The sequence below is a fragment of the Amblyomma mixtum genome, chromosome 3 (assembly GCF_055824585.1).
Source record: "Amblyomma mixtum isolate Tamu chromosome 3, ASM5582458v1, whole genome shotgun sequence".
NCBI lineage: Eukaryota > Metazoa > Arthropoda > Arachnida > Ixodida > Ixodidae > Amblyomma > Amblyomma mixtum.
Genome location: NC_143014.1, coordinates 152,031,307 through 152,045,518, shown reverse-complemented (window position 1 = coordinate 152,045,518; position 14,212 = coordinate 152,031,307). Strand labels below are relative to the sequence as shown.

At 45.4% G+C, this 14,212-nt stretch overlaps 1 protein-coding gene across 1 annotated transcript in view; it reads left to right on the top strand.

Annotated features, from left to right (window-relative positions):
• The first annotated feature begins 392 nt into the window (after positions 1-392).
• The window catches only part of LOC149352378 (neprilysin-like), a 36,488-nt gene continuing 22,668 nt past the window's right edge, over positions 393-14,212 (top strand). Inside the window, exons 1-6 of the mRNA XM_089577154.1 lie at positions 393-428; positions 1,703-1,870; positions 5,218-5,535; positions 6,431-6,599; positions 7,860-7,961; positions 8,767-9,042. Of these exons, the coding sequence (XP_089433280.1) occupies positions 393-428; positions 1,703-1,870; positions 5,218-5,535; positions 6,431-6,599; positions 7,860-7,961; positions 8,767-9,042 (1,069 nt within the window). The remainder of the gene's footprint in view (positions 429-1,702; positions 1,871-5,217; positions 5,536-6,430; positions 6,600-7,859; positions 7,962-8,766; positions 9,043-14,212) is intronic.

Sequence of the window (14,212 nt, the reverse complement as noted above, 5' to 3'; positions counted from 1 at the left end):
ACTTTCATGTTAATACGCAAACACCCCACGTTGTGAAGTCTGCTCCTGTTCTGCGCACCACTCGTCGTCGCGAAGGCAGCGCTACTTTTCAACTCGACAGGAGGAAGCGCACAGGATAGGGTGTGAAGGCCCACTACATATTAAAGAGGGCGGCACCTTCCCCGCCACTTAGTGCCACACACGGACCAGAGGATTTTTCTCGAAAGCTTACTCTGTAAACCTACGCGTGCGACAGAGCCTCTTGAATCCAGCATCTGACTCTCACTTCAGCAGCAGAACCGAGACAGACCTCATGCTTCTCATCTGTTCTTTTCTAGGAAGCAGTCGTCAAAAAGCATTCCCCAAGTCTCTTCTGGGTGCTCCTTCCCGTCGTGGTGATAGTGGCTGTTGTGATGACTGTTGTCACGATCATAAGAGCCCTTCCCCAGGTAAGTGTTTTTTGCTTTTTTGCCATAATTCAATTTTTCTTCGCATCACCGGATTGGTGGCTCCACCGAATCTTCTTATCGAGCTGATAAGAGATGCACTGCAGTGGAACTGGCAACACTGGCATCTCTCGGGAATTTAATTTTAGAATATATACGGCAACCCTTTTGGCTCATAGTTTACGTTTTTCGGGGCGAGATTGGCGCCTGTTCTATGGTTCTACTTCTGCAAAACAGGAATGAAACCATCAGCATCACATGAATAAGCAATGTCGGCGGGTTCACCATGCGCTCACTTTGTTTCTCATTAAATGAAATCTTTGTTTGCTTGCTTAAAACACATACATTACCGCACGAATTAATAACTGCGACGAGTCGAAAAAAAAACAAACACTTTAAGAGGTGGCGGTATGCGAGGATAAGGTAGCTATTGAGCAGCGTTAACTAAAGCAAAATGTTGTCTAATGGCTAATGGTATTAATCCTGTAGGAAGCGGTTCCATGCATGATGTGCAAAAGAAACAAGAAAAAACATTCGAGGGTTCACACAGGATACTATTTCTCATGAGAGGACGTATCTACGAGTGGAAGCACAAGCGTAGACAGGTGGGCTGGTTGTTGAGAGTTCATCTTGAAAAAAAGCGCGAAAGATGAGACAAGGAAGACTCACAACACGAGCACCGACTATCAACTGGTCACTGATATTCAGCGCTCGTGTTATCCCTCTTCCTTTTCCTGTCTTTCGCGCCGTTTCTCAAGATGTGCGAGTGAAAATGTTGATTCGGCTGTGCTTTTGTGAGGACATGCCGCCGGTGAAGCGCGTACACATTTGACATGGTTGTCTCAAAACAGTGGCGTAACTAACGAATCGTTTATATAATTTCACATACCCTGCTACGGTTAGGGTCATGCCCCCAGTTGATTCCACCTTATTTGCATGAGAGCTCAAAGATTTCGGCTTTTTTTTTTACCATGCAGCGGAGAGTATAGGCATTGCATGCAGTGAGTCAAGCTGTACTTTTCGAGCGACAGTGGCTAATTTCCACGCAACTTTCATAACGATACAGGGTTCACTGATGTGCAGCGCATGAAGCGTTGTTTCCACACGTTGAAAAATTTGCGGTAACGTTTACGAGATTTTCTGTAGGCAGCCTGCTCGTGTTTATAGAGTGTGCAGATGGTTAGGTAATCAGTAAATGCTCCCGAATTGATAACTTTAGAATTAGGCACTACAGCTTACGCAGGAATTAATTGTTTTGCTCGTTTTTCAACTTTCAGGAGTCCGTCACTACGAAGGCGACGGCTGTGAAGTGCATTTCCGACGAATGCATTCGCAACTTGCAGCATTTGGACCAAATCATGCATTTCGGCGTAGATCCTTGCTTGACTTTTCACTCCTACGCCTGTGGGCGCTTCACGTCTCCCACAAAATACATGCTCGCGAAGGTAAGAATTACGTAAGCGTGATGCGAGCACCTCGCTCTGGGAAGAAAACCGAGGTAGCGCTTTTAAGAAAGATACCTTCTTCCCCATAAGGAGAATTCTGCGCTTGTCAATGTTCATCACTCATTAACCTGACAAGGGTTCTGACTTCATCCGGCAGTCACAGCGAGTACAATGCACATCTGAAAGAAATCTACGACAGCGCTTATGTAACAAACAAACGCTCTAGCGCACATTTTTCACCACGAGTATAGGACATAAGGATAGCGAGTAGGAGTCCTACACTTTCCAAACTGTACGAAAACAAAACACAGCCTACGAATATCAAGGGAATCCGGCATTCCTACAAATTTGTAACAAAAATATTCCCAGAGAATTTTCCGATGATGAAACACTAAAATAAATTCTCTTACTGGAATTATTAAATGAAGAGGAATTCGACCATTTACATTTCATGCCATCGCATAGATTCGTGGTGCTTCTACGCTCAGTCTGCAGAGAAGAGCCGAGCTGAGGAGAGACATGGTATTTTTTGTTTAGTGTATAATTTTCAATATGATGCATTCATCTCAAATACTAGGTTTGATTTGCTTTAATATTGCACATCTGAGGGTGGGGGATGTGTGCACAAGTCTTGTAGTCGGGTTCGATAATTCTCAAAATTTCTGAAAATCTTTTTTGCTAGCACTGGTAATCTACTATGACACTTTTAGATGTGGTTCAACAGACAGAGCTAGAGTTTAATAAATATGTCATATAGCATTTATTTTGAAAAAGGTATCAAAATAACGAACATTACGGCGAGTTATTCATTTTTTAATTCAATAAAAACCTTAAAGGACCTCAGACAAGGGTATTACGTAGGGAAAGCATCGACACTCGAGAATGCAAAACAGAATAGGCGAGCAAAGGGGTGCGATTCATAAGCGTATAAAGCCATACAGATATGTATACATAACACAGAAGCCGCCGCGGTGGCTCAGCGGCTATGGTGCTCGGCTGCTGACCCAAAAGACGCGGGTTCGATCCCGGCCGCGGCGGCTAGAATTTCTTTGGAGGAGAAATTCTAGAGGCCCGTGTACTGTGTGATGTCAGTGCACGTTAAAGAACCCCAGGTGGTCGAAATTTCCGGAGCCCTCCACTACGGCGTCTCTCATAGCCTTAGTCGCTTTGGGACGTTAAACCTCATAAACCAACCAACCATAACACAGAAACCACAAAACATCAACGAGTAATATACCCGTAAATGAAAAAAAAATGAAAATGCATTTCAGGAACGTGGCAAATGCTGTTACAAAACAAAACAATACAGCTGATCAAAACAAGTGGTACAACCAATGAACAATGCTAGACGACATTTGTGCTAGTAGGTCCTGAAACTTATGGTTTATTTCTGTAGCGATGTTCGATGGTAGATTATTCCAGTAGACTGATGCCGAGGTATGAATGATTTTGCAAAATAGCAAGTGTGGCATAGATGCGTTAAACTTTGAACGGGTGATCGTGGCGTGGAAAAAATGTATCGGGTGAATTAAAGAAATCGTCATGCATGAAATGATAAGGATAAAGTTTATGGAAGAGAGCTAAGCTTCCTAGTTTGCGACGATGAGATAACTTATCAAGTTCGGCGCGCTTCTTTAGGGGTGAGACGCTAGTAAAGCTAGAATAATACGAAAAGATGTGTCTAGAAGCGCGGTTTTGCAATGCTTCTAGCTTATCAATGATATATGTTTGATCAGGGTCTTAGATTGCAGACGTGTACTCGATTTTCGGCCCTATTAATGTAACGTATGCTAGTTTTCTGAGGTGTAAAGAGGCATGTTAGAGGTTTAAATTTAAAACACCAAAAGAGTAGTTAGCAGCTGCCAAAATTTGGTTAATGGGGTAATTCCAAGTTAAGTTCGACTGAAGAGTTAGTCCCAAATGCCTCTAAGTAATAAAAAGTTTGACCGCGCTATTGTGGAGAGTGTAAGATGTCGGCATGCAGTATGACTTACGAGTTAATGAGACGAGCTTAGTTTTAGAGGTATTAAGGGTCATTAACCAAGATGAACACCAGTTGCTAATGGAATCAAGATCAATTTGCAAGGATTGACGGTCAGTGTCGTTAGCAATGTTACGGTATATGACACAATCATCGCCGAATAATCTAATCGTGGATGATACGCAAGATGGTAAATCGTTGATGAGGATTAGGGAAAGCAAAGGTCCTAGAACGCTTCACTGGGTAACCCGGGACGAAGCAGGCAGAGAAGAAGGAAGAGGATTATTGAATAAAATGAACTGAGGTAGGCATGCATGCAAGAAAAGCCTTAACTCAAGCAATAACGTCAGAATAAATATTCAAGCGGGTTAGTTTGAGCAAAAATTTGTGGCGGGGGACACAGCCGAATGCTTTAAAGAAACAGCTCTTCGTCTCGAATTAATTACCGAAAAAGTTATTTAGTTCTGTACATAACTTATCTAAGTGTCTATTCCTGAATAAATAGCTTTGAAGGGAATCACCCGAGACTTCATTACTACTGTTTATATCCTAATACTAATAAATGGCACAGCTGTGTTGTAGTTAATAGGCGTACAAAATGGTGGAAAATAATATATATTGTGTTATTCGCTTTCAACTGTATTTTATTTCCGTATAACAATAATAGCGGTTCATCAAAAAATAATGTCCATAACAGAGAAGCAAAACGGAACAGCAATGACCTAAATGGATTTGTTACGCTCGCAGCAGTAATGATTAAATTACCCGGTAAGCCTTGTTGTAAGCGTCATGTTACCACTATGTTGCAAGAACACTGCGTTGCCTTTTAGCGAACTGCTTTCACTTGCCCGTGACTGCAGCGCTGAGGTCACGTGCTCCTTATACGTGGCCTACAAACAGAGTAATGGAACCCCCTTCCAGAGCGGTCGAGAAAAAAAAATCAATTCAGCCTCCATGGCGCAACAGAAAGAGGTCGGGGCTTTGCACCGCTACTGCGCCACGTTCGCGCTGCCACGTGGCCCAGTGAAGAATGGCACCGACCTAATTCAGGTTATGGCCGTGCCTGTGCCCAATGTAATAGCCCTGCCTGTACCGTAACGCGACCGTGAGCACATAGCCGACGTGCGAAAATGTTTCTGAGGCTCAGTGTAAGCTAACGCTTCGTAGGACAACTGCTGTTACTTTTTTTTTGTTATTACCAGAGGTCCGAGTTAATAACCTTTCTAGTAAGCTAATTAATCACCCCCGCAGTGTCTTGCGCGAATGGTAAGGGAGCCGTCTGACTGTGGCTGGCCGGCACGGATGTTTTAGCTTGCCATTTTTTTTTCTGCCAGCTAGGTGCCGCACACATCCCTTTAATTTACAGATGAACCACAATCTGGCCACGAAAGCTTACGAGATTGCCCTGGACGCGAAGGTCCCCGTCACGCCGCTGAGCGCCGAGGACAAGGCGCACAAATTGTTCCACATGTGCGTCGACCTGCACAGCGCGAAGAAGCAGCAGCCCGAGGCACTAGTCAAGCTTCTGGACGAACTCAAGCTGAACCCCGCCTCCATCAAGGACGAAGAGGGCGAGGACCCTTTGGATCGCATGATGGGACTGTCGTTCACCTATGGGGTGCATGCGCTCGTCGAATTCGTTGCCGACAGCGTCGTCATCGTCAAGAAGAAGCGATTGCTCAGGGTACTCAATTGTTCGGATCGCTGGTATATAGGAATGTTGGTTCATGAATAGAATATTGTGGAATTTTGCATTACCTAAAGTGCCTGTCTCAGATATGGCCACTATCACATCACTCAGTGCTGCTTTGGGTGGGTATTTTTGCTCTCTGCAATTGAAGCCAACGACTAAACGTAAGATGACATGAAAAGTGCCGATTTTAGATAAACTGAACTCAAAGGCAGCTGAAGAGCTGAGTCGCATGATTGAACAAACGTGTGCACATCACTGGGCTTCACTGATGCGTGTTTTGTTCTTTTAAAATCCTGCTGGTGAAGCAGCTAATGAGAGTATTATAAAGTTTGCGGCTGGCACTAGCTGCTAATCCAAGATTTTTAGCTGTGTACTTAGGAAAATACGAAGTTTAATAATTTAGAAAGCTATGAGATAAGAGTTGGGCAGTCTAGTGGAAAATTTTGGCTCTCTATAAGCCTTTACGCTGGCCGAAATAGTTATGAAGCCAACGACCACTTGCGAACCTGCTGCAGCCGTCTATGCTGTGCATGCCGCATAAGAAAATGCCCGTACTTCCCAGCGCTCGTATTTCTAAGACATCAAACCGTCACAGATTATTTTTTTTTCGCACTAAAACACCACGACAGTAGAATACACGGATAAACCGTGTATTCTACTGTCATTTATTAGTACCGCATGCGTGTGGGGCACCGTGTGAGTAACTTATATACAGCTGCAGCAGTTAATTTTTCTGACAGGAGCCAATTTTTTGTCTGGAAAGCAACAGAAGAGAAAGTTGTTGGTATATAGTGGTGCTTCTTTTGGTATTTACTGTCTATTCTGTTTTATTAGTCTGCGCACCAGCCATAAGTGCGCTAAAGTGAAACTTTGAAACAACTTTCAGGTTTCAGTCGCCTCGGAGGAAGTCCTTTGGCACGACGAAAGGAAAAATCTTGTCGAACAAAATGAACTGGCTGCATATTACACGAGCCGCTTTGTAGCCATCGGAGTCTTCAGCTCTGAGGAAGGAGTTAAAGAGTACGTGCCTAAAGTGGCAGAGTTAGAGACCACCGGTAAGTACTGGACCTTTTATGCAATCATTATTCTCGCTTCATTGCTTGTTGCCCCTTTAATAAAAACAAAGCAGTCAGCAGTCAGCAGGTAGCCTACGTATTTCATCTCGCGGAAAAGAGCGCGTTCCTAATCCTTCAGCATGGCGTACAAAAACGTGTATACAACTTGTTCTGCGTCCGCTTGAGTTACTGCAGGCATATAACGTGCCGAGCGAATGGCTGCAACTTATACCTTTTTGACAAGCCATGCAAAACAATTTTAGGCCAGACCGGCGAAATGATCGCAGAAAGTGTTTTTTAACATGGACGCCTCCGCGTTTCACGTAAGCACCGGGGTGGCTTCGGAACATATCGGCATTCGGTAGCTCCTTCTTGATGCATCAACGTTTCAAAAGGCTTTAAATAAGTCGAACTGTCTGCATAATTACTTTCTGCTGAAGTGAGTCAAAGTAAGAAGCACTGACGTCTTGAAAACTGTGTAGGGTCATGACGTGGAGATATAGGGACCTGACGCGAACTGCACAATTAATTGCCTCGGAGGGTTCACTTTTTTATGTGCAATCTATAGAGAGTATTCATCGACGTCACAGCGGCCGCCATTTTACTGTCTGCTCAGCACTGCGAAATGACACCGGCGTGTCTGACGGGATTATCACGCCCTGCTGCAGCGTGCACAACTGAAGCTGCATGCTGGACAACAAAATGGCAATGGACAACAAGATGGGATGTTAAAGGACGGTGCTGCACGAATACCCTCCAGCAAGAATTATTTTTAATGCGCTCTGTAGAAGCTGAGTTATCTATAGTCAAAATCTGAATTTCAGATGTTCGCGTTTTTTGTATCCTCTCGTCACATTTTGCACGTTCTGAGGTCGGCGCTCAGCTGCCGGCTGCCGACGCAAGTGAGAATTTACGGAGAGGTGGAGCTTCCTGACTCGCGGGAGCGGCTGACTGGCCGCGGCCATGGTAGATGCGTGACGGCTGAAAGAATCTAACCAATAACCATCTCGTGTTAAGCCGTGTTAAGCCAGATGGCCCGGATCCAAATTTTATAGGGCACGCGTTTCACAACTACCACTGAGTGTGACCAGAAGTTGTACTCCAATAGGCGAGTCAACATATTTTGCACCAAAAAGCACTGAAATTAAGGAAACTTGATGAAACATAGCCATAATTTCATACTAAGATTGCAGTTGGATGTATTTTTCACGATAATGGTGAATTCCAAAACCAACGTCTTCTTTCATTCTCCCAACGCAGCTATCATACACCTGGCACAATCTGTTGGATCAAAGGCGCTGGCCACTGAATCGGTTGCAGTGAAGACTATTGCAAAGCACACCGAAGGTCAAGTCGATGCAGGTGAGCAATATCCTTGATAGCAGGCTAGCGAAGCAAGATGTACATGAAATGATAGCTAAGGTTTATAGACCACACATATTTTAGGCCCACTAGCCGTCAAGTGGTTGGTACGGTACAAGTATACCACCCCAAAACTACTGGAAGCCTTGGTTTAGAGTGGTATTATAAATGGTTTAGGGGGAGATGGGATGGCATTTAGTCACCCCCCCCCCCCTCCCGCTCACAGAAGAGACGCCTTACGTACAATCTTGCCGATATCATGTTCAAATAGATAGATTTAACATAGAGGAGGCTTATTAGCGCAGACGCATACCGAATTACCGGACGCCGGCTGCATACACGCAGTGGCCCCACTTGGTCACGCTCCGGCCACGAGTACTGCGCGTGAGCAGCCAGTGTTCGCGAAGCCGCTATACGTTGAAGCTCTCCGCTATTCTAAATATCTCACTAGTTGAACAGAACACTGACTTAAGCCGTGACAGCGAGTCGCTGAGCGGACAGTGAAACGTACAGCCTTCGTAAAACTCAAAGAGCCCAGGGGTTTACTTCTGAGCCTTGTATGTATAGCATCCGCGGAAGACCTAACTCTTGGAGGCGCGAGAACGAGAGTTGCTCCCACCTCGATGAGAATTGGAACGCTGTCGATACAAAAGTAGGTACACAACGTACACCTTGGGGCTCTCTAAATTCAGAGTGGTAGCGTTGAGAACGATTTAGTGCCGCCTTTCAATTTTATTCTTTTCCCCAGGAGTCAAGCTTAAAGTGGGGATAGTCGTGAGGAACGGGACGCCGGTGTGATTCGCAGAGAAGTGGCAGAGCCTGCTGGCCAAGCACGGAGCGTACGGCGGCGACGACCGGGCCGTCGTGCAGCCGGCCGCGCTGAAGTTCCTGGCGCGGCTGCTGGGCCAGTCGGGCGCCGACGGCGTGCGCCGACTGCTCTCGTGGAGCCTGGTGCGCCAGTGGGCTCCCCTGGTCGACGGCAGCCTGGACAAGCAGGGGCCCCTGGCGCGCAACGTGAGCTGCGTGGACGCGGTGCTGGCGGTGCTCAGGTTGCCCTTCCTGGCGCACGTCCTCTTCGACTGTGAGCAGCACACTCTCATAAGCATGGCGCGAGTGTTTCACCCCTGCGCACGTGCGTGGGGGGGAAAATCGTCATGAGGTCCAGGAATCTGAACCTCTGGTAGTCCACTAGTAGGGACAGTTGGACCAGTTGGTCAAGTATCATTGATTTTTTTTTTGCACAAGACAGACAGGATGAGACACAAACGGGGCACGCAGAGGAAGCGCAAACTTACAACTAAGCCCTCCCCATGAGGAACAGAAATACGCATGCCTAATGATATCGAAAAACCATACATGTAAAAGGAATCAAGGTCTACGTCACTGATGGAAATATATCAGCAGCGAGGAATTCACGAAATAAAAGCCACCAGGCGGCACTGCTGAGCAACGAAAAAAGAAAAAAAAATAATATCCAAAAGTCATCTACGCCGAGGCGGGAAAGAGTAGCGGCTGCTATCTAATATTAAAATTCGCTCTTTTGTTGAGAATTGCAACAGATGCCGTGCTTACGCATGTGTCGGATACTGTATTGCTGATCGTCAAGACCTCAAGAATTTGCCCTAGCAAGCTTATCAGAGAAGCGCCCAATTACCTCAGTAGCACCAAGCAATGGACGGCATTTACATTTACAGGTGCCGCAGTGCAAAGACAAGTGTTAACTGGAATCCAAGGGTGCTGCACGTTCACTCTGGCTGTCATTTAGACAGCGCCCTGTCTGTACTACATAAACAGTTCCACAAATAAGGGCAATATGATAGGCTACAACCAAAGTACAAGCGACATATTGAGTGGAGTGTTTGATTTCCCAAACATTCTTTCCGTCTTGCTGCCCGCTGGCCACAGCGCACAAATCAGAGTTTGCAAGCGGCCGTGAAAACAACTTCGACGCCAAACTTATCTGGAACTCTTTTCACACTGTACGACAGTTTGTGAATATGCGGATGGTCTTAAAATATTTTTCTATTTTTTTTTGCGTGGAACAATGATAATAATAACGATAATAACTCCTTTATTTCATCAGTGATGGTGGAGACTGCGGGTAAAAGTCGCTTTAGAAGCACGCGACTTGATTAAAGCTCGCAGCCTCATTTACAAGGCAAGCAGCGATTGTGCAGGAAATAGACATAGGTAGCAATCGACTTCATATGACATATGCACAAAATAGACAAAATAACGCAAATTACATGCAAAATGCTTTTGAATTATTTAAGAAAGAATGAGTGACAAAAAGTTAACGTAATGCTCGTACATGCGATGTATAAAAATAAAGACCTGATTTCTGAAAAGTATTTGAGAGTGTTGCAGTGTGTATGATATTTTTTGTGTAGATTAATTGTTTCGCGGAGTGACCCCTTTCCGCTTTTTCATGTATCTGGTGACGTAAAATGTGTGTTCGTGGTAAGAATAAATAATTCATGAAGAAGCTTTAAATTTAAATTTTCTTTTAAGCTTGTAATTATAGAGGTTAAACTTCGGCATTTGCTTTCGGAAATAAGTCTGATGTGTGGGCATTGTAAAGTAAGTTAAATAGTGCTAGAATAAATTTTTTCTGCAGTGTATGTATCTTCTCAAGATTCGTACGTGATGTGGTATCCAAAACGAGCAGAAAATAATGTAGCGTAGAAAAGAGGGTGCTATAAACAAGAACCTTTATTCTGAACTTGTCCAACATTGATTCAATATGTGTGTCTCAAAGCACGTTTTGTGTGAAAATAACTTAAGTATTTTAAAACTCTCTACAATTTCTATACTTTCACCATCATAAACGAGATTGATGAAATTGATTATTTGCTTAGATTTGTGCCTGGAAAGTACAGCTTTTGTCTCTTATATTGATTTGTAGGGAGTTTTGTTTTGACCATGCATTAAGAATTTTCAGGGGAGTGCTTGCTTTATTCTGAAGGCTATTTGAGTCAGGGGATGAAAAAAAAAATATACTGGCGTCGTCTGCGTACATTCCGCACCAAGTCTCCGCCACAGAATAAAGCACCGAGCGCTGAAAGCCTGCCTTTTCTAAGCGTTCAAATCTGATGTAAAAGCTAGTGTTAGCTCTATGTGGACAAGATTTCAAAGAAGCCGATCTCAAACAGGAAGAGGCAATACCACATTTTACAAATGTTCAATATTCTGAGTCAAAAAGAAGAAGAAAACTTTTTTGGATAGCGGCATAAAAGCTTAACATAGGTGGTTGTCTCGAGTAATCTTAGAGCAAGCAAAGAACTTTCCCGGGACAGAGTCAGCGGTAATAGAAACATCATCTTTCAAATCTAGTTGTAAAAGGACAAGAAAAATCGCCTACACATCTGAGAACGTTGCAATACTTGGGCCGCTTTGCTCAGCGATGCCGCCTGCCGGTTTTCATTTTGTGAATTTCTCACTGCTGACGTGTTTCGCCCGTGACGCAGAGTTTGCTTCCTTTTACAAGTATTGTATTTTGACGTCTCTGGGCATGGGTATTTTTATTCCTCGAGTGGAAGGCGTTTTTCATGCAGCACAGTTTTAAATTTTTGCTTCGTCTGTGTTCTCTTGCTCGTCCGTTCTGTACTGCGCATTTTATTTGTCACTGATCCTCTGGTAGTCCGTATATGAACTCCAGCGCGAAGTAAAAGGCGCCCTGAGCAATGCTTGCTGCACTTAGCTCGACCAGCTTGTACACGAAAAAGAACGTGTCTATGGGTACATAATCTGAACGAAAAAACGTAGCGTTGAAACAGGACACAGAAAGATGAGGACAGGACGGGGCTACAACTTACAACTGAATGAAATCAATCAACGAAAGACACAACCCTTCTCGAGCAAAGACACGGATGCGAAAACTTGGTACAGTCGTACATGGGTACAGTCGAACCCTTTCATATTGCGAAACAAAAAAACGCCTACGAGTTAGGCATAACCTGCAAATCGATAAAAAAGTTTGCGAATTTAACAACGTGCTAACGCATCAAGATAGAATAAGATTACGTAAAAGGCACTTAGTGAGAGCATATCACCGAACGAAATCGTCTTTTTAGTTTAATCTTCATTGCTACTGGAAGAACAAACGTTTCACTGTTATCAGTACACCCCGAGCAGCTCAGGTCGCAACAGCGAGTAACCATAGAGGACGCGACACGTAGGCGCTGGTAGTCTGTAGCCCGTAACCCATAGCCGTTCAATCAGGCCCTCGTCACAGATAGCATTGCTGGCATCCTGGCTGTGCAAGACATCGGCGATGACGTCCTCGTCCGCAAGCTTCCCTGTGGTCTGGACGTCGTTGTCCGCAAACACGAAGTCAATGTTGTTCCATCGCAAATGGAACCAAGAAATTCCGACAACTGGTTCCACATACTCCCGCTATGGTTGCGTCGAGCTCACCAGGTAGACTACTTGCGCTATCTCCGGGGACGCAGAACACTTCTAGTTGGTCTCGTTTAGGATGCTTCACGATCCATTGAACATGAGCCGGCTGCAGTGTCTCAGTGGCTTTGACGTTCAGCTGCTGATGCCCAGATCGAACCCAGCCGCCGCGACTATTCAATGGAGGCGAAGTACAAAACGCCCATGTGCTGTGCGATGTCAGTACACGTTAAAGAACCCCAGGTGGTCGAAATTCATCCGGAGCACTCGACTAGAACATCCCACATATAGAATGTGTCGCTTTGGGATACTGAACCTCACAATTTACGGCATAGAAGGAGCGCCTAGCAGGTCGTGAAAGTCGGTCCTGTTGAGAATAAAAGTGCTCAATCACAGGGGCAGAGAAATGAATGTTCTGTGATCGAATATTCAGAAAGTACTTGTACACGTACGGTACCCCTCGACACCTTCGTACGCAGCTCTGCGTACATGTCTGGCGACGCGAGCGCCTGATCTTTTCTGGGTCATGGCCCAAACATTAGCCTTGTTCCTTAGAATGGCATCCCACGTGTTGATTTGGATGTTCACTACGGGAACTTCGGATTTTTTCTCACCCTGTTCGAGTCGCTTAAAATCTACAGCTCATTGTAGAAGGGGTTCTGCAGTTTCCCAGCAGCCTTCGCGCATACAAGGGGGCGAAACCGAACATCATCGTGGCGATAGGTCGCCACACACCACATGTGCGAACTGCAATGGCACCGCTGACCGAACTGGCAAAAACGCGCAGTCTGGTTGGCTCTGAAGTGCCCGTCGCCTGCGTCATGCAAAAACTGTGTCATCATTGGTCGGCGCGCACAACGCAGCATTAGCAGGACATGCGGGAAAGCTAACCACCAAGAGTATTCTGAGGGGAAGCCAGCTTCCTGAGCTGACTGGTGCTGTGCGCTCGCACAACGACATTCGAGCCCACTTATAATGAACCTGACGGTCACACGGACTACGTACGTTATATCCGATGTTCGTAGTAAGGGGACTCGCCTTTTTAAAGCCGAAAATACTAAGTCCGCCAAAAAGTGGCTTTTATTTCTTAAAAACTGCGCCTATTTCTTCAAAGCAGACCGTACCACGGCGCTTTCCAGGCGGATCATGTTCTACTCACCGAGACCCTTGCTGCCAACAGTCTGCCTTAGGGATAGGATATAAATTATAACTAAACGTTGTTGAAGTGTCCAGGGCAGCTGATGGCAGGTTGACCACAATAATCATATTTCTAACGGTAGTTCAGTGCTCGTACTTTGCATGCAACGGCTTCGTCCGAGCATGGTTCTCTGATACGGCAGCTATGCATCAAAGACGCATTGCCACAAATCTGCAGGCGTCTAATACTTGTGTTTTCGGCAGTGTCATCTATAGTTCGTGGGCTAATGCAGCAACGAAAATAGCGCAACGCTCATGCGCACAGATTGTATCAGCTGCACTGACCGCTATCTGGCGTTGCTTGCATGCGGCATCAGCACAAAAGGCAGAGCCGACTGGGCAGGCGGCGCATACCACGTGGCTTGCGTGACCAGTAAGGCATTCAAACTTCTCAAATCACTTTTAGTTGATCCACGACTATGCGCAATAGCTTTGCTTCCGACGCTGCCATTGTGTCACGCACACTCAGGCAATGACTGACCTTGTCGGCCATCGGCGCGCGCTTGGCCGGCGGTGACCTAGTTTCAGTGCCGCCGCTTTATTAATGCGAAAGCATTTGAAGACCATGTTGATACCGGAAGTGTCCGCAAAATGTGTCGCCTGAAGTTGGTCCTCTGCGACGTCATCGGTCATATGACGTCAAGAGACATTGGAAT